Genomic DNA, 20,840 nt, shown 5'->3' with positions numbered 1-20,840 from the left:
TTCTTTTGAAGATTTCGAAATGATATTGTTTCTTTTGTTTTGATATTTGTAATTATGAAAAAGAAAAGACGTGGATGGTTTAACAATTATACTCTTCTTTATATAAGTCTATTAGGCCTCGTTTGGCACACCGTATAAGACACCGGATAGTACTAATAATACAGAATACGGTGTTTGGTGTCCGTTTGTATTAAATAGCCACCGGATTAAATAATTCGGGAACTTTATCAGGTATACACCCGCTTGCTTATACCATCCAAAACCATGGTACAATTTAGTCGGGTTCTCTTCTTCCGCTCCAGACGCTCTCTCATTCCTTTCCAGACACATGGTCCTCTCCAGATGCTCTCTCTGCTTTGCTCTCTCAAGACGAGGCCCCCCGCATACAACGGGACTACCTAAGAACTTGCTTTGTCCTCCTCGCTTCGCTCCCTGCTCCATCTTCTCTCACATCTTTTCCCTTCCTCATTGCCCTGAACCTTGAATCACAAACTAACAAGACCTCAAATTTGAGTCTCAATCAGAGAATCCATGAGCTGCATTGTCTGATTCACCTATGACCCAAATTAGACAAGGTCATTGATCGTGCATCCGTCATCCTGGACCTTGATTTTCGATGGCACGGGCTTTGGGCTCCGTCTTCCTCGACCTTATTGACTTGCTTCATCTCCTTGACCTTTATTTCTCAATACCATTTTCTAGGTTCTTTTAATCCCCTCTGATTATAAACTTGAAGCCCTTAAGATCCATTTCTTTTTATTGTACATGCAATGACTCTTAGCAAATTAGCAGCATCTGCGGATGCTCAGAATCCCTCTTCTCTGTGGGAGCATCTCGGACATGCGGCCATGCCCATCTCAGTAGAAGCTCGGTAGAATCCCTCTTCTCTGTTCTTATCCAGTTCAGTACCAAACACAGTATAAATAATACGGTCCTTAGTTCGATACTGCATCAAACGCTCGACTATTTGTCAGTACTATCCGATGACTATTTATCCTATCCGACAGAAATAGCCAGTACAATCCGAGCTGCCAAACGAAGCCTTAGATACGATTGTATTTTTGCTCACCACCTTAAAGTGGCGATGATGCTTACCATCACCATCCTAAGTAACAATGAATTTATTTGTGTTGTAACCTATTTTATTGAAGGGAGAGAGAGAGTGGGGCAAAGAGAGAAAGTAGAGGGTTAAGGAATTTCTATGATATTCAAGTTTCCAATCACATGTGCCTTTATCTATAGTAAATAATATAGGATTACTTACCTTTCAAAAATAATGATATGGTAATTACTTGCTTAAAATTAGGTTTTCTAATTAATTGTCTTGTTGAGTGTAGATACAGATCTCATAATTAGGCAACGTATCTAGTGACTTTTATTTCTTGCGAAGATTTCATGAACAAGAAATCTATCTGGGATATATTTTGGTAATCTGGAATCGTGGTGGTGATTAAGTGATGCAATTAACCCATGAGCATCGTCCTTCCTGTCCCATTATATGATTTGAGATTTTTGTTCTCCCATGATGTCCGTGTAACACGAATTTAATAAATTTATTGATATGTGTAATATTGCAGTTCCCGATGAGCTCGGACTAGTGCTTGAATTTTATTTAATGCTTTGCAATTAGTGATTCTTTATTATGATTTTTTTTTTTAGTACAACGGTATATTTACACTAAAAGGAGTGGGGGTTCAGTTAAGCCACACAATGGGCAACTTAATTTGGTATCGAATTCGTCATTCACGATATTCAAATCTAAGACCTCTCACTTACAAGTGAAGAAGAATACCACCAGACCGTAGTACTGAGTGACTTATTGCGATATTCTTAAATATGGTTTGTATAAGGAACTTTTTGGGGCCTAGTTTTTCATAATATGAATTTATACTGCCGTTTTTTAATGAATGAAATATTGGAAGTCTTCTTTTTCATAAAAAAGAAAAGAAATCTATCTGGGATTATTCACAACAGGTAATTGATAATGAGATCTTGAAATTATTACCTATATACAACCCATTACACATGTAATAACCATACATTCTACAAATTAACCACTCACATTACAACTATAACAAACTAAACCATACTAAGTTTTATCACCAACTCAGTCATTTACTAAACTACCCTTAATACTGTGTTCATCTGGATGTTCTGGAACCAAGACGCCTTCAGATAAAATATTGTTGCAGATACATTGAGAGGTGGAGTTTCGCATGTGGAGTGTTTTCAATGACCTATTTCCTTTGTCATTATCAATTCATGTTTAAGATGATGTCGACCTAAATTAAGGATTAGAGTTGTTTGTAGGGTGATAGGATGATCAAAAATATCATCAGGTCACATGGCTGAGTAAATGAATGAAACAAAAGTAGTTCATGGATTAACGGACATGAAATGGTGTATAATTAACTCTAAATCAATTTATTCGTACAATACACATTTTTTGCTGAAAACACACATTTCTTCGTATATACAATAGACTAATAACTTATATAACAGAAATGCCACATGACATTATTCTAGTGGTTAAGTTTGTTAATATAGTTAGAAGGGTATTATTGTAATTGGGATATATGGCTATATAAGAGATGGTATAGCTATCATTTCTTTAAGTTCTTTTGTATACATTTTCTCCATTTTAATCAATACAATCTTTCTGGTTTTTCTCTGTATCATTTTCATCTTCCTTTGTACCAATTCTTCATCTTTTACAATGTAGTTAATATAGACAACCAATCTGCATGGTTTTGCTGAATACACACAAATTAGGCCGACAACAACTGATTAAATGAAATTCAGTTTTGGATTTTGGATTTTATATTTTGGTTTGGTGGGGTTAGATATATAAGAGGGAGGATGATTCTCTCCCCTCTTAATCTCTTTCCCATTCCCTCCCCTTATACTTGAACGGTTACGGTTAAGCCACGTCAACATCTTATATTGAATTTTTATAGAGACAATAAAACTAAAAGCAAAGTGTGAGAGGAGGGGAGAGAAGATGATGAGAATAGAAGAAGAGAGAATCCTACTGCATATAGGAGTTTGATCGAGAACAAGGTAATAAAATATGCCTAATCGATCATTTATATTAGTACATTGATTGTTCAATGGCAATGGCATTCTAATAACCCATTTTCATCAAACTCACGACACGTTCGGTGAACGAGGATCTAAAGAACAAGAGAGATCACTTCGGTTCGTAAACCGCCGGAAATAACCGATATATTCAGACGATAACTAGCGAACATAGAAAGAAGGATTCGGGAAGTAACCACCAAATGCACAAGGAAGATGCACAAGGAAGAATGGACCAAAGAGCTTTCGGTAGGTAACCCTTGAAAACTAAAAATAATGGATTCGGACAGTAACAGACGAAGAAAAGTAAAAGCTTTCTGATGGAAACCAAAGAAGGCGTAAGTAAAGGTATGTACGATCAACCAAGAATGAACCCAAGGGTGGGTTCAAAAAATCGAAAACCGAACCGAACTGAAACCGAAAAAATCGAACCAAACCGAATTGAAAAAATCGAACCGAACTGAATCGAATTAATTAAATTAATTTTTTATTTAATTATTTGTTTTGGGTATTATTTTCTAAGCCCAATTTGTAAGTTAAAATGTGCTAAACTCAATGTGTTGCCAAACTTTAAGCTCAAAATATTAAAAAGAGACCTATAAAAACTCTAAACCCTTACCTATTATTTCTCCCCCACATAAGGTTCCAGAACCAAACCTCATCCTGAAGTACCTACATCCATCTCCATAGCACTGTCTACTTCTGCCCCAACTTTCTTTTCCAAATCTACTCTCATATAACATGTAACAGAATCCATAAACATTTATTTCGGATAGATTACTTGCGTAATTTGTGATGGAAAAGAATCCAACACACACTAAATAAATCCATCCACGCATTACTTTTACTAATCAAGTTGTCAACATGCAGTCAAGCAAACAACCCTGATCTTTGAACAACATCATACAATTTAACTTTTCTAAGTCATTTGTACGATTTTTGTGTTGTGAGGTTGTTAGTTTGGACTTTGGAAGACTTGATTGATGATTTTAGTTCAACTTTAAATGTTTATTTTCATTGTCTTTGATTCTAGTTAGAATGTTTATGTTATGATTGTGTTGGAGATGTTAAAATTTAAAATTTCAATGTTTTTCATTTTTTGAAAAAAAAACAAAAAACAAAAAACCGAAACCGAACCGAAAAAAATCGAAAAAAAAATGAACCGAACTAAAATTTCGGTTTGGTTTCGGTTTTGGCAAAAAACCGAACCAATTTGAACCGAACCAACCCCTAGAACCCAGTTCGACAATATTGGACATCCTTTTGCAAAAAATAAAAAAATAAAAAATAAAAAGAGAAAGAAAAAGAATAGAAGGCAGATTGTCCGCCCTCCTGTTTGGGTGTCCTTCCCATCCCTTCCTATTTGTACAGTCACGGTTAAGTCACGTCAACATTTTATATTTTTATTGATTTTTGTCTTATTATCTTTATAAAAAATTAATATAAAATGTTGACGTGGTTTAACCGTGACCACACAAATATGAGAGAACAGGAAGTGCACCCAAAAAAAAGGGCAGACAATCTGCCTCCAAAAAATATCAGTCAATTACAAGTACTAAATGGATTGTCTGACACATAAAATATCTTGAGCTATAGTATTTTGGAAATTTTGGTTGGGCACACGCATAGTCTGAAAAATCGATAATATCGACGAAATATCGAGGATATTTCAATTTTTTCGAATCACGGATATTTCGGAACATATCCATGTACATATCGTACAAATATCGATGTCGATAATTTCGCTCACACTTCAGCAATATTTTGTCAAAATATCGGTGTAATATCGCTAAAATATCGAAAATATCGATGTAAAGGAAGGAAAAAAGAAGAAAAAAAAAGGGAAAAAAAGATGTCAAAATATTGGTGTAATATCGCTAAAATATCGAAAATATCTATGTAAAGGAAGGAAAAAAAAAGAAAAAAAAGAAAAAAAGGTAAAAAAGGGAGGAAAAAAAACACAAAGGGGATTTGAACTCCTCCCATTTTACTCCTCCAACACCGTAACCACCATATATCACTTATGTTTTAGTGATAATATGCTAAAATATTTATATTTATATGAGTGACATGTTAACAATTACATGCAAAACTATTTTGGAGATTTATCATTTGATGAATATTCTTCACAATAAACTTACTCTACACATAGAGATGATGAAATTTTGAACCTCATAGGAACTTTTTGTGGTACTAAATCACTCATGTATCTTACCATGCAATGTATAAAGTGTAAAATATTGTATTAAATCATTATATATAAATGATTATGGTGTGTTTAATCTTTTTTTCATTAATTACTACATATTTTCTACACTCACAGTGTTTGCCAGCTCGCTGTATAATCAACTTAAATCAGTTAAATCCATCATGTAATGCATTTCCTTCTAATTATTTTGATAAACTAATAGATAATTGACTAAATAAACATTCTCCAAAGTTTCAATAAAAATTTTCAAATTTTTCTTACAATTTCCGCGGTTTTTATTCAATTTTTATTGATATCGATAATATCCCGATATTTCCATCGAAATTTCCATGTTTTTGGACTATCGATATTTTATACCATAGGCACACGTATTGTGTTTAAAATACACGTATGGCATAGAACCATAAGTTTTGTGGGATCATCACTTCATGCGATCTTTACTGAAAAATTCTGCTCCTGAACCATTGGTGATGACTTACAGATTCTTAGGTTAGTGCGTTGGAGTTTGGTTGCGTGGGCGAAACTTGCAAAAATTCTTAGGTTATATTTGGAAAGTTGTGGTGTACTTATTGGTTTATATAAGTTCTAAAAAATAAGTTGGGTGAAAATATTGAAACAGATGGTTTTGCATATTATAAAATATGGAACTTTAACGAAAAGCTCACAGTATTGTTCATTTTAACGAAAAATCATATTTTTACACTAAAAAGTCAATTATGATACTATTCACTTTACTTTTTATTTTGTCTTTATCGTTCAAACTCAAAATTTTCAAGCTCTTTTCTTTAGTTTTTCTTATAAAATAACCATGTAATTAATAAAACTAACAGATCTTTAACAAAAGTCATCCATAAATCCAAGCTAACATATCCTTAACCCAGTGCCGGTCCTGGGAGTAGCCCGAGTAGGTGGGCGCCTAGGGCCCCCACTTTGGAGGGAGGCAAATTTATATATATATATATATATATATTATTAACACTTTAAAAATCTCGTCCTACACTTTTTACAAATATTTTTTTTTTTCAAATATAGAAAATTTGGAACGTATTCCATTAAAATTTTGGAAAGCCAATAACAATTATATATATATATATATAAAATTTTGTAGTTTGAGTAAAATATCTAAATATGAAATTATAAAAATTAAAAATTAAAAAATTGAAACTTGCTGTGCAGCTTTTGGACTCGGGAAGGGCCGGAAGGCCCAAAATATTTCTTAAGTATGTGTATTTATATAATAATATATAAATATATTTTTAGAGTTTGAATTTAATAAAATATTTAAGTATAAAATCATATAATAGTCTTGAAAGTTGAAACTTGATGTGCAAAGTGTCTTGGGTGGGGTGCAAAGCTTCAGCAACAATTCAACCCTTTTCTTTGGGATTTAACGCAGCAACTAACAAGGCAATCTGTAACTCTGCTCCTGCCGGTCCTGCCCCGCGAATGCAGCAAATCAGTTCTTTCCCACTTGCAGAGGGTAGGTAACCTCACTGATAAATGCTTCTCTTCTCTTATGCCTTTTTTTCTATAATTTAATTTGTAAGTGTTTGTAAATATAATTAGGATTTTCGATTTTTTTAGGGTTTAAGATTGTTTATTTTAATGCTTATTGTTTATGCGAAATCAGAGTATTCACTTGTCAAGTGTCTATATTGCAGTTATAAAATTCGAACTTGTGGATGCACTTAACAAAGTGGTTAAATCCCTTCAAGAAGATAATTGGATTATGGATGCACTTAACAAGGTTGGTTACTTTTGCTTCCTAACTAGTTTTGGTTCAAGATAATTCAAAGTTTCGATATTGAATTTTACCGTATTTTTTATGCGCCTCATTTTGTGTTGTGTCATTTGTATCAAACTTTTGTGTTGGGTAATAGGTGAAATTTGAATTTTAGTTTGTTTCTTTGTCAATTTGTTGTTTACAGAATATTGAGTTGATTGTTGATTGTGGGGTTGTGATTTCCTGATTGAAAAAGAGTTGATTATCATGCCTCCTATTAGAAATAGTAAGCCCACTAACAGAAACAAAAAGTATCTCTCTGGGTCTCAAAAAAGAAGAAATAAGGAAAAGAAAGAAGCATTAATAAAGTTTCAAGCTGGATTCTCTTAGTAAGTTTTTCAAGAAACAAGATGACAGTTCAGTGAATGAGGAACAAGGGAATCATGACAATAATGGGGAAAAAATGAATTCATGACTGAGACTAATAACGAAGAGCAAGATGAGCGATGTGAGCCTATATCTGACGATGGTAGTAAAGAGCAAGAAGATGAACCTCTAATTGAGACTGACATTGAAGAACATGATCAAGCTAATGAGAATGGTAAAGATAATGAAATTGTCTTTCCTTTGAATATTGATGATCCAAGGAATTGGGATAAGATTGATCAAAATCTTAGGGACATGTTAGTGGAAAGAGGTCCTAAAAGAGTTGATGATGTAGCATTTCCAAAAGATAATTCAGATAGGCATTTTTCTTCTGTACATTACATTAGAAAATTGCCTAATGGGGAGACGTAAGATAGGAAGTGGCTAGTGTACTCATGTTCTTTGGATACAGTATTTTGTTTTTGTTGCAAGTTATCCAAGCAAATTGGAATCAAGACTTACCTAGATAATGAGGGTTTTAAAGATTGGAAGAATATTAGTCACATGCTTACAACTCATGAAACTAGCAAGGAACACATTCACTACATGAGTGAATGGATTGAATTGGAAAGAAGATTGCAAAAATGTAAAACAATTGATGAAAGTGTGCAACAACAAATCAGCAAAAAGAAAGAACATTGGAGACAAGTGTTATGGAAGATAATTGTTGTTGTGAAAAGACTTGCAAAAGTTACTTTGGCATTTCGTGGAGACATTGAGAAGTTGTATGAAGAGAATAATGGAAATTTTTTAAATGTGATTGAAATGATTGCTGAATTTGATCCTAAAATGAAAGAGCACATTCGGCGTATTGATACACATGAGACTCATTACCATTATCTTGGTCACAAGATTCAAAATGAATTGATACAATTGTTGGCAAGTGAGGTCAAAAGTGAAATCATAGCAAGAATTAGATAAGCAAAGTATTTTTCAGTGATACTTGATTGCACTCCAGATGCTAGTCAAGAAGATCAAATGTCTCTTATAATAAGGTGTGTGGATGTTACAAAAACTCCAATAAAGGTTGAAGAATTCTTTTTGGAATTTCTGAATGTACATGACTCAACAGGGCATGCACTATTTGATGTGCTTTTAGGTGCATTTAGCACTCTTGAACTTGATGTTGATGACATAAAGGGACAAAGTTATGACAACGGTTCAAATATGAAAGGCAAAAATAAAGGCGTGCAAAGCAGAGTACTTGAAATAAATCCTAGAGCATTCTACACTCAATGTGGCTGTCATAGCATTAATCTTGCACTTTGTGATATGGTCAACTGTTGTCCTAAAGCTATGTCTTTTTTTGGAGTGCTACAACATATATATACATTGTTCTCATCCTCAACAAACCGATGGAAAGTTTTTACAGATCATGTGCAAGGAAGTCACACCATCAAACCGTTGTCACAAACTCGTTGGGAAAGTCATATTGAAAGTGTTAAACCCATAAGAGAAAGTGCTCAACAAATAAGAGATGCTTTGATTCGCTTGGCAAATACTAATGAAGATCCTAAGTCAAAGAGTGAAGTCAAATCCCTAGCAATCCATGAGCTGGAGAATTTTGAGTTATTGTTAGGTATGTTATTTGGCATGAATTGTTGTTTGATATTAATACTGTTAGCAAAACTCTTCAAAAAGAAGACATACATATTGATGTTGCTATTGATCAATTGAAAGGGCTTATATCCATTCTTGATCGGTATAGAGAAACTGGATTTGAAGAGGCAATGAATGAAGCTAAGAAAATAGCAAGTGAGATGGAGATTGAGCCTGTTTTTCGTGAGAAACGCATCATTCGAAGAAAGAAACAGTTTGATGAGAGTGCTAGTGAAGTGGCAACACAATCAGCAATTGAAGCTTTTAGAATTGATTACTTCATTTATATAGTTGATCAAGCTCAGACTTCACTTCATATCAAGTTTGAACAATTTCAGTAATACAAAGAAACATTTGGGCTTTTGTTTAATTTGAAGAAGTTAAAAGATGTAGACTATGATAGCTTGAAGAGTTTTTGTATCAATCTTGAATGATTTCTGAAACATGGTGAGCATTCTGATATTGATGGAAATGACTTATTTATAGAGCTAAGAATCTTGAGAGAAACTTTGCCAAAGGAAATAAATCAGGCAATGGAAGTGCTGAAATATATAAGACAAATGGATGGTTGTTTCCCGAATGCATGGGTTGCTTATCGTATTTTGTTAGCCATACCAGTTACAGTTGCCTCTGCAGAAAGAAGTTTCTCAAAATTAAAGTTAATCAAATCGTATCTTCGATCAACTATGTCACAAGAAAGATTGAATGGGTTAGCTATTTTGTCAATTGAAAAAGAATTGGTTGAAAAGTTAGATTATATAAACTTAATTAGTACATTTGCGTCTAAAAACGTGTAATATTTAAGTAATGTTTGCATATTTTTCTTCTTTGGATATGAATTCTAATAATTTTTTATGTAGAAATGAACTTTTTCATGTATTTAGTGAAACCTTTTCTTATACATATAAATGTACAACGAGTCGGGTGTCAAAGAACTTTAGGGCCCCCATTCGAAGGCTAGCCTAGGGCCCCAATTTTTCAGGGCCAGCCCTGCCTTAACCACATATACATCGTCAAACAGTCTCCTTATGTATATAAGACTTATATATAAAGATTGATATTCTATAACTTTTCAATCGATCACTGGATAGGTGGCATCCATGGTAATGCCAGCCCATTCGGGCTACAACCTTTAAGCAGTTTCATGTAGCCTCCCTCTCCTCATTCCTTGCCCCATGAGTTCTTGATTCTCCAGTATTCGGTGCCAGGCTCGTCCCTTCCGATACTGACTATGGTTACAATGTGTGTCAAATTAGTTCCACACTCGTCTGTAAAAATCCCACCTTTGTAAAGAACAAAAGCTGCGCTTCCGGGATCAATCCCAGCGGTCACCGGCTGTTGACACACAGCCCTTGCCAGGGCCTCCTCGTCCCTCGGCAACACAGGTTGATAGCTATTGATTCGGGTGACAACGGGTAGACTTTCTAATATCCCCTGGTTGCATTCGCCTCTGTTTGACTTGTAAGGATAACTGGCCTCACTCACGATCCCTCTCTCGGAGACTTACTCATATGCGTAATCCTCGAGGCCACCCTTGCAGCCATTACTAAACTCGTCACAATCCACAAGCTGGTGCGGGGACAATGGCACCATCTTGTCCATCCCCATTTGTGTTCCATAAATTCCTTCTATTCCGGTTACTACGGCAAACGCCCAACAACATGCTGCCATCAACATTCGAAACTTAATTTCACAATTTAAATAATGACAACCAAATTGACTTCAAATCTTCTGCACATCTATTTGACACACACTTAACCCCAACTTTAACACTTATTCTGCTGCTCAACCACAGAAAAATATGCCAAAAGATGAGAGTTTCTTCAGTGGTCGATAACAAGAGAATATAATTTGGTTTCTTCGGTTCCTTAATTTCTTTTATTCAATCCCAAAATGCGGTCAAGCATAAATTCAAAACTGAAGTAAATATGTTGAAAAAAAATTCAGCGCAATATGCATGCTAAATATGGTTACATATACGGACCACATTTTTTCTGATTCCTTACTGGGGTGACTGCTCCATATTCGACCCAATCGATGCTGCTGCATGTACTGTTGTCGATGTTTTCGACAGCAACAGCATTGTCTGAGATTGTCATGCTAGTGGCCGAATCAGAGTACTGCACTCGTCTACAGTAGTAACCGTCGGTGATCTTTTCAGTAGTCAAGTCGGCAAAATGATTGAGGCCGACGGTAAATCCTTTCCCATTCTTGTTAAATTTCTCCACAAATTCAAAGTTGTTTTTTAATATCGTGAGACGCAGCTTCGCTCATGAGCGCTGGAGTAGACGCGGCCGTGCGTACTGCGGTCCACTCTTCAAATGCTTGAAACGAACTTGCATCTAAAATCAGTGGTACAAACACTACTGTAGCAAAAGGATTCTCCAATTATTACAACTCATTTCAAAAGGAGAACGATCAGGAGAGGATATTTGGTTCGAAAAGGATATTGGTTCGAAGGTTTCTCTGATATTTTAAGCTTCTAGGGTGCGTTTGTTGCGCCGAACTGTCTCGAACTGGACTATCTGCCGGGACTAAGCTGGATTGGCTTAGACTGGACTAAGCTTGACTAACTTAGTGAAGCGTTTGGTGTAATGTCGGACTAAGAAGCAGGATAAGAAAAACAGTACTGTTCACCAGATTTGTGTTTGCTTAGACTAGGACTACAAATTTTTGCCATTGTGTAATAGAGTAATGCTACAAATCTCATGATATGGGTTAATTTGAGCATATTTTTGCCATGTATATTATGAATCTTAAAAAAAATTGACAATTGTTTTGTTTCTATTACCTGCTAATAGAATTGGGTTTAATTTGCAAATGTAGCTTGGTTTAAACTCTATCATCCAACAGAAGAAAAATAATAGTGCCCAATACATGCAACTTCAACAAATACAAGTACATAAGAAGATCTCCATAATTTAAAAAATCCTAGTTAACATTAGTTAACATTAGCCAAAATAGATCTCCATAATTTAGAAAATCCTAGTTAACATTAGTTAACATTAGCCAAAATAGATCTCCATAATTTACAAAATGGCTAGTTAACATAAGCCAAAATACTAGTGCAAAGCTAAGTTATAAGCCATAACATAAGATTGTATGATTAATAAAATACATCCATGTTAACATTAGCCAAAATCCTCATCCGCTTGCGTTGTCGCTTAAAAGCCTTTGGACGAACACTTTCTTGAGTTCCGGTTTGATTGCCCTGAACACTCCCACATTTTTTGGTTTATCCAAAATAAGAGACAATGCATCAATTTGATCCATAGGAGAGAGACCCATTGCTTCAAGTTCATTAGCTATGTCAGTATGATCTGCAGTACCTTGAACTAAAGCTTCAGTTACCATTTGCATCCTCTTCCCACTTTCAACATAAAAATCTTTCAGTCCACTGATAATTGCCTCAGTTCCATCACTTGAACTTCCCACAGCTCTTTTCCTCTTTCTTTGGCTATTTTCAGATGGGGTGCTTTGTTGGCTTTATTGGTTCATTGAAGAAACAAAATTTTCACCTCCAATATCACTTTCACCAACATGATCATGACTTTGTTCCTCCACCATTTGAGCAGGGGTTTCGGCTACATTACCCGTAGCCCGATCTTTTCCAAATATATATGCATGTGAAGAGGGAAATTAAAGGACACCTATAATGCAGTAGCCTTAGCCTTAGCCTTCCGTTTATGCTCCTCTTCTCTGCAACCAACAACCACAAAAAATTGCAATTCAGCATCAACCCCACACAATACAAAACATTCACATTGTAATATCATGGTTATAAACCAAGTACACACACACACACTCATGGACAAATGTACAAAATACACATACATACTCACACTCACACTCACACTAACATACACACACGGACATACACACTCTCACACACGGACATACACTCACACACACCCTGCATACATACATACACACACACACACACACACACACACACACACACACACACACACACACACTGCATACATACATACACACACACACACACACTGCATACATACATACACACACACACACACTCACACTGCATACACACACACACACACTGCATACATACACACACACACACACACACTGCATACATACACACACACACACACACTGCATACATACACACACACACACACACTGCATACATACACACACACACTGCATACATACACACACACACACACTGCATACATACACACACACACACACACTGCATACATACACACACACACTGCATACATACACACACACACACACACGGCATACATACACACACACACACACACTGCATACATACACACACACACACACACGGCATACATACACACACACACACACTGCATACATATACACACACACACTGCATACATACACACACACACACTGCATACATACACACACACACACACTGCATACACACACACACACTGCATACACACTCACACACATACTCACACGGACATACACACTCTCACACACGGACATACACTCACACACACCCTGCATACATACATACATACACACACACACACACTGCATACATACATACATACACACACACACACACTGCATACATACACACACACACACACACACACACACTGCATACATACACACACACACACTGCATACATACACACACACACACACACTGCATACATACACACACACACACACTGCATACATACACACACACACACTGCATACATACATACACACACACACACACACTGCATACACACACACACACACACACACACTGCATACATACACACACACACACGGCATACATACACACACACACACACTGGTCAGCTGCACACACTGCACTCACACGGTCATACACACTCTCACACACTGACATACACTCACACACACCCTGCATACATACACACACACCCTGCATACATACACACACACACACACACACTGCATACACACTCACACACATACTCACACGGACATACACACTCTCACACACGGACATACACTCACACACACCCTGCATACATACATACATACATACACACACACACACACTGCATACATACATACATACACACACACACACACTGCATACATACACACACACACACACACAGATTACACACACACACACAGATTACACACACACACACACACAGATTACATACACACACATATTACACTTACACACACACAGATTACACACACACACACACACAGAGTATACACAAACAGAGATTACACGCACACAGAGAGTATACACACACACACAGACAAACCAGAGTACACACACACGCACACACACACAGACACACACAGAGATTACACACACAGATTCTAATCTCAATTTGACCTAAAAATTGATTTTGAAGTTTACCAGAAAAGTTGAAATACGAAAACCCCAAATTCTAATCTTAATTTGAACTAAAAATATGAAAACCCCAAATTCTAATCTCAATTCGACGAAATCAATCGAAGATTTGAAGCTTACCAGACTGTCTCCGACCAGATGAGGGCGAGAAGACGCAGAGATGAGGGTGAGGAGGACGACGACGAGGAAGCAGGGCAAGGTCGACGACGAGCGACGAGCAGGACGAGGGACGTTGGGGATCCTTGCAGAGATGAGGACGAGCAGGACGTTGGGGATCCTCGCGGTTTTCTCTCCGAGCTTACGAGTCCTCCCAAAATTGGGGTTCTTCGTTAAGAACTCGTAAGGAGGCGTGTAATCCGAGCGAGTCCCACCTAAGCCCATTAAAGCTAATCCGGTTGCACACCAAACACATGACTATAGTCTAGTCCAGTCCAAGCCTTGCTAATCCTGTCAAACAAACGTGCCCCTATTCTATTAACACAGGAGTTGAAAGAAAGTAGAGAGGAAGAAAGGTATATATGAGCGGGAAAGCTAGGAAGAAGAGAATTCAATTTTGGCTTTTCACTGCATGAGACTGAGATACATTGAGATGTATAGAAACCACACTCTACGACATTACAAAACCACCCTTAACTATTACAACAAACTCAACTAATACAAAGATGACAAGTGGCATATGGTTATATACCCAAACCCGCCCCATATAGAATATACAGTACTTACAATTTTATATAAATAAGATTATACTTTATATGTTACTGAAAAAGATGAAAATGTGGCTCACTTCTTACTCTCTTTTTTTTCAATTAAAAAAAATGAATTACTATTGGCACTCTTAAAATTTAAGTGTACACGTCAAATTTTTTATATTTTAGAAAGAAAAAAAATACTCTTATAAAAAATCCACAATTAGATTTTTGGTGTCAATTATAGTTTCCTAAATAAAATATTTTGTAAACTTGATATATCATAAAACAATTTTTTGTAACTGAATTTGTTAGCATTGTTCTATATCTCAATTATTTTGTGGACTTGAAGTACATATCTTAATTCTAATTTTGTAATGGGGTGAAGCGAGGAATCAAATCCTCATCGAGGGCGGAGATGGGGAATCCCTGATTTGAAACAATGAGTATGACGACGAGAATGGGAATAAAATGCTTAACGGAGATGGGATGAGAATTGTATATCCATCACGCTTCGATCCATTGTCATCCCACCTTTGATATGTGCTCATATTTAATTAAAGAGATGTAGGGTGTATAATTTCTTTTTACCATTATATAGTATTTTCATGGTCTAGGTTTTCATGTAATGCAAGAATTTTGTAGGATACTTTTTGTGTGGGGCGAAAGGTCGGAGTGAGTCCGAATGTCTACCATGTTTCTATCCTTTCATACTATCTTGCATCAAATTTAAACACGGCATCCAGATGCAAAATAGATAAATCAATCACTTGAATTACTAAGTCTTTGCCTCTATGTCACATCTCGAGCTCGACTCCGCCGTAGCACGATATTGTCCGTTTTGGGCCCCGACCACACCCTCATGGTTTTGTTTCTGGGAACTCACACGAAAACTTCTCAGTGGGTCACCCATCCTGGGAATGCTCTCGTGCGAACTCACTTAACTTCGGAGTTCCGATGGAACCCGAAGCCAGTGAGCTCCCAAAAGGTCTCGCCCTAGCAAACTAAAATTAGTTACGAACAACCATAAAATAAAAGGAATTTTATTGAAAACATGGATAGAAAACACCTTGAAAATAAACTTCAAAAGCCCTCTAGAGTAATGCATGCGTTTCTTCTCCTCCCCTCCTTCTAATGGCTAAAAACTCTTAGAATAAAACTAGGAAACATAATTAAATGATAAAACAGAAAATAAAGGGTTTCCTATTTGAACTAGAATTCGGAGCCCTCAGAAAATCAGACTTTTGACCCATCAAATCAACTCTGATTTGGTACCAAAAGGTCACTTTTAAAAGCTGAAGACGTCCCCTACAAATCCTTAGAAGGAATCTTTCTCAAAATATGTCATCTTGACCTCCAAAATACCCAAAACGTCCAGAAACTTCAATTTAGGAAAGCTGCGCGTGGGGCCTTTATTTCTTCACCACAGTCAAACGGCTTGGTAGAAAAATCTGGAATTTTGATACAATCATCTTGAAAGACTCACGAACATCCTTTAACTGGAATCACTCCAAAATTCATCCGTTTGGTTACTTTTTTCTTCAGAGGAAGTCGAATGTCCTACATTGAAAATACATAACAAAGTATCACAATTTTACCAAAATAACCAATAAATTAATACTAAGATTATGGTAAAATATATAATATAATATTGACTCATCAACACAGAGAAAGAGAAAGGAGAAGAGAGGAAAAGAAAAGGAAAAGAAAGAGGAAGAGAAAGAAATAATAAATAAAAAAGGAAAGAGGAGAAGAGGGTATCTCCGTCTTTCAAGCCAAAGGAAAACAAAAGAGAAAAAGAAAGAAAAAGGAAGACAGGGAGAGAGACCCTTAGGATGTGTTTGTTGCACCGGACTATCTCGGACTGGACTAGTTTCAAGGAATAAGTTGGACTGGCTTAACATGGACTAAGCAGTATAAGAATAATGAAGTGTTTGATGCAATGCCGAACTAGCAAGCAGACTAAAATATTTTTGGAATTTGATATTTTTATACCAACCTTTTCTCTCTCTCACCATTTATCACACCTTCTTTTTGTAGAATGTCGAGCACAGAACCAAAAAGTCCAACTCAAACCCAGAATCAAATAAAACATTGAACATGAAAAAACCATAGTTGTGAGCTTGTCTCTCCAGTAAAATCCAATTCAAAATATTCAAAAGTAAAACATCTCTCTAATAAAACCAATTCTAAATATTCAAAACCAAAACACAAAAATCAAAATCCTAAAAATTATCTTTCTATAATTGAGTTCCATCGCCATACACCTCTCTCTCTCTCAAATTTGTAGATTCTATTTTTTTTTTATCCAGAAAAAGCCAAAGATATAAACCATTTCAATTTCATCAAAATATATTTCAACTTCGACAGATTTCATCTAGATCTGGAATTAACACACGCTCATATATATAAATCCCAAAAACAAAATAATTGCAAATAAGAGTCAGAGAGAATTTCAACTTTTTCATTTTCTCTCTGGTTCAGTATTAATGAAAGCTTTACACACATCAATGGCGAATTTAGCAAAGAAACAATTTTGCGGTCCAAAATTGATCAAACCACTCTCAAATTTAAGCTAAACAATCATTATTTCATCAGAACTATAAAAAATTAAACATTACCCACTAAAAATAAATCTAAACAATTTTTTGATCCCCATTAGCTCACCCCCCCCCCCATCATAGCCTTTTTGGGCTTCCTAGGACCCAGATCCGGCCGACCCAGATGACGCAGACGACAAGGTAATTGTCAAAGATGAAGCAATTGACGAGTTCGGCGTCGGAGATGAAGTCGTGCCCGAAGCCTTTGCCGTCAAAATCAAGGTCGATGAGGTGAATCGAGCAGGACGATGCGATGTGGCATCGTAATCGAGGTTGAGGTGGTGAATCAAGTAGAACAAAGCGAAGTTCTTAGCTAATCCCGTGGTCTTGGGGGGGGGACTCGTGAAGACCGGTTAGCAACGTCTCTAATGAAAGCGAGTCCTAGTTAATCTCATTAACACTAGTTCCGCAAGGAAACAAACATTGGATCAGACTAATATTTAATCTAGTTTAGTCCAATGAGAGCTAAGACGGGCAAACAAACGCCCATTTACTACCTTACATACTCAGTATTCACACACTCTCCTCCCTTACCAGCAAAAACCAGACTTCTCTTCCCGTACCGAGAGATAATTAGGGCAAATAGAGATCCCTAAGATTGGTAAATGGAAGAATATCACCTGCAATTGTTGCTCATTGATCCATTCCATTGAGATCGAAAGCTATACTGGAATTTGATCCGCTAATTGATGTTCTTCGCCCGAGCTGCGATTTCAAGACACCACTCATATATTCATTCTGGAGCCACAACGCCACCTCGGGCTCATGGGATTTCCTCGTGTTGTCTACCTCGCTTTTGGCTTTTTCGTTGCTCGCCTCATCTTTGACAGATTCATCTCTCGCGACATTTCCATCTGGTTATTGAGGAAGAGGTTTGCTCCATTGAAGCATGAGCCATGGTTTGGGAAGAGTTGGGTCATTTGGAACATATCGAGGACCAGCGGCAGTTGTAGTGGCAAACATGGGAATAGTACACTACCTTGATGGCGTCAGCTTGGATAGCTAAAGGACCGAGAAAAACTCTGTCAGGCATTTGGGAAAACTTCAAAAATAGTTTTTTGCACCATTCCTCCAACCCCGGCTATTCAATTTAATTTTAGAACCCAAATCCCAAGAAGATCAGGTGGCCATTGATTGTTAGACGACTCGTTGATGGGAACACCGTTGATCAGAGCTAGTGAGTGGTTACCAGCAGCCTGTTTTGTAATTGAGGAAGCCTGTCGTTGTAACCGCTGCATGCCACTAATCTCTGATTGCTGCCTAGGCAAAAACTACATCGTGCTGGAATGTAAACCATTTATGTGCTCTTAACCAACGAATTAGGGATTCTGAAGCCTCTAATCTCATCAAATTACTCTTATGCTCAATGCCACTTCCTCTTTGTGATTCTTGTACCAGCAAGCCTCTAAATATTAAATTTTGCCGATCAGATTTTGACTCCACACCCAAAAAGTTAGCTTCATTCTACTTTGCTCTAAACATCTGGTGCCCATGCGCATAGCCATTCAAGTTAGCCTGTTGATTTTGATACCGAGCTCCGCCAAACTCGAGTCTTACATTTGATTGCATAAAATTCAAACCATGAACAAAGGCAGAGAACAGCAACAACGAAAACGGACGCTAAATCATGTCCAATTGGATTTAAATCCATCGGGCAACTGCAAGGAAAGCCCAGTCAGGCATTCTGCAACATCAATCTTCTGTTATCTTTCTCCAGTTTTCGCTATTCAAATCGATTTGGGAGGGTTGATGAGGTTGATGGATTTCACCGGCGATGATGTAAAAACCAGCGAAGAAAATGACAAGTCTATCGGGCAAGGTTATAACTTCATCGGGCAACCACTCATCGGGTAAGATAGCCCAGTCGGGCAAGATACTCATGCTTCAGTGACATCGGCTTCCAACGAGTTCATCCCTTTGTACGGCTCCTCATTTTTACAAATGGCCATGACAAGACTTCTTATCTTTGAAATATATGAGCATCATATATTTGTTCTACTTCGCAAGTCAATCATCAATCTGAACACTACCTGTTTAAGAGGAGAAATTGTGGATTGCCTCCTATGTTGTAACTCGAAAAATGCCCGCTGATTTTATGTTATCAAGTCCATGGCTAGTTAAAAGAGTCTCGAAATCTGGCAATAGATGACACATCATATTCTAAAGTAAGTATTCCCCTCCCACGGCAGATCCTGCTAAGGCTTTTATTTGATAAACTCCTTCAGCTGTAGCAGTAACAACTACATCGCAGTATCCAGCACCCATGTTAAAGATTAGAGAACTCATTTGGTCTTTGCTAGCTGTTTATCAAATTTTCTAGAAAAATTAATAAACTTGCTTCCTTCACTTTTCTCCATCTTTGCTTCTTTAGTTCATGCCTTAACCATAGGCTTTATAGACCAGTGGCAGGCATGCTACTTTTCTATAAGCAGAAAAATCGGCGTAGCTTATGCAACCGTAGGTGTTGGTGTAGAACTTTGCAAAGTTGTTAGCCAAAGAGTCGGCAGTCGGACGCCTTACTTGCAGAAGCAAACAAATCTGTGTGACCACTAGGCTATTAACCTTGGCTTTCTCTAATTTCTTAGGTTGTCTAGCAAGTATCATAACACTTTAGAACTTGGTATAGGTTTTTCCGCGCTTTGGCAGAAATAAAGCACATCGACTACGTAGCATGTCAGCAGTGGACGAAGCTTTGTATATGCGCACTAACTTGTTTAACCTTTCACATAAATGTGCTATTGTATAAGTTTAACATGGCTTACTGCTCGAATGGTAAGCCGTAGGTAGTCTTCTGGAAACAATAGTGCACTCGGTAGTAGCTTTAGGGTTTTAGGGCAGCCGTCTGTAAGGCGTACTGCATAATATGGATCTGCCGTCTCTAAGGCCCGGTTCCCCGCTGATTAGGCCAAAATACCCAAAATCCTTTAGCTAGCTAAGCCTTGAAAAATATCATTGTGGTTACTTTTAGTAATCCCGATGCAAGCCGTTGTGCACCTAGTTATACTAGGGCAGCCCAACTCATCCACGTCTGGATATTCGGAGTGTAAAGTTTATCCTCCTGCCTTGGAGAGCAAACCCATGTGGGTGTCGAGGAATTGGTTTACCCTTTCACATTGAAAAGCATAGTTGGTCCATCGAGGGGCTTAATTCCTAT

At 37.0% G+C, this 20,840-nt stretch overlaps 1 protein-coding gene and 1 pseudogene across 1 annotated transcript in view; one reads left to right on the top strand and one right to left on the bottom strand.

Annotated features, from left to right (window-relative positions):
• The window catches only part of LOC103449418 (macrodontain-1-like), an 89,984-nt gene extending 75,203 nt beyond the window's left edge, over positions 1–14,781 (bottom strand). The window contains exons 1-2 of the mRNA XM_070809822.1: positions 14,521–14,781; positions 11,020–11,257 (exon numbers count right to left, since the gene is read on the bottom strand). Of these exons, the coding sequence (XP_070665923.1) occupies positions 11,020–11,257; positions 14,521–14,781 (499 nt within the window). The remainder of the gene's footprint in view (positions 1–11,019; positions 11,258–14,520) is intronic.
• LOC114821134 (uncharacterized) lies at positions 7,482–9,832 on the top strand (annotated as a pseudogene).
• Positions 14,782–20,840: the final 6,059 nt, after the last annotated feature.

Source organism: Malus domestica, chromosome 12 (genome assembly GCF_042453785.1).
Source record: "Malus domestica chromosome 12, GDT2T_hap1".
In the NCBI taxonomy this organism is placed as follows: domain Eukaryota; kingdom Viridiplantae; phylum Streptophyta; class Magnoliopsida; order Rosales; family Rosaceae; genus Malus; species Malus domestica.
This window is presented reverse-complemented; position numbering and strand designations above follow the sequence as displayed.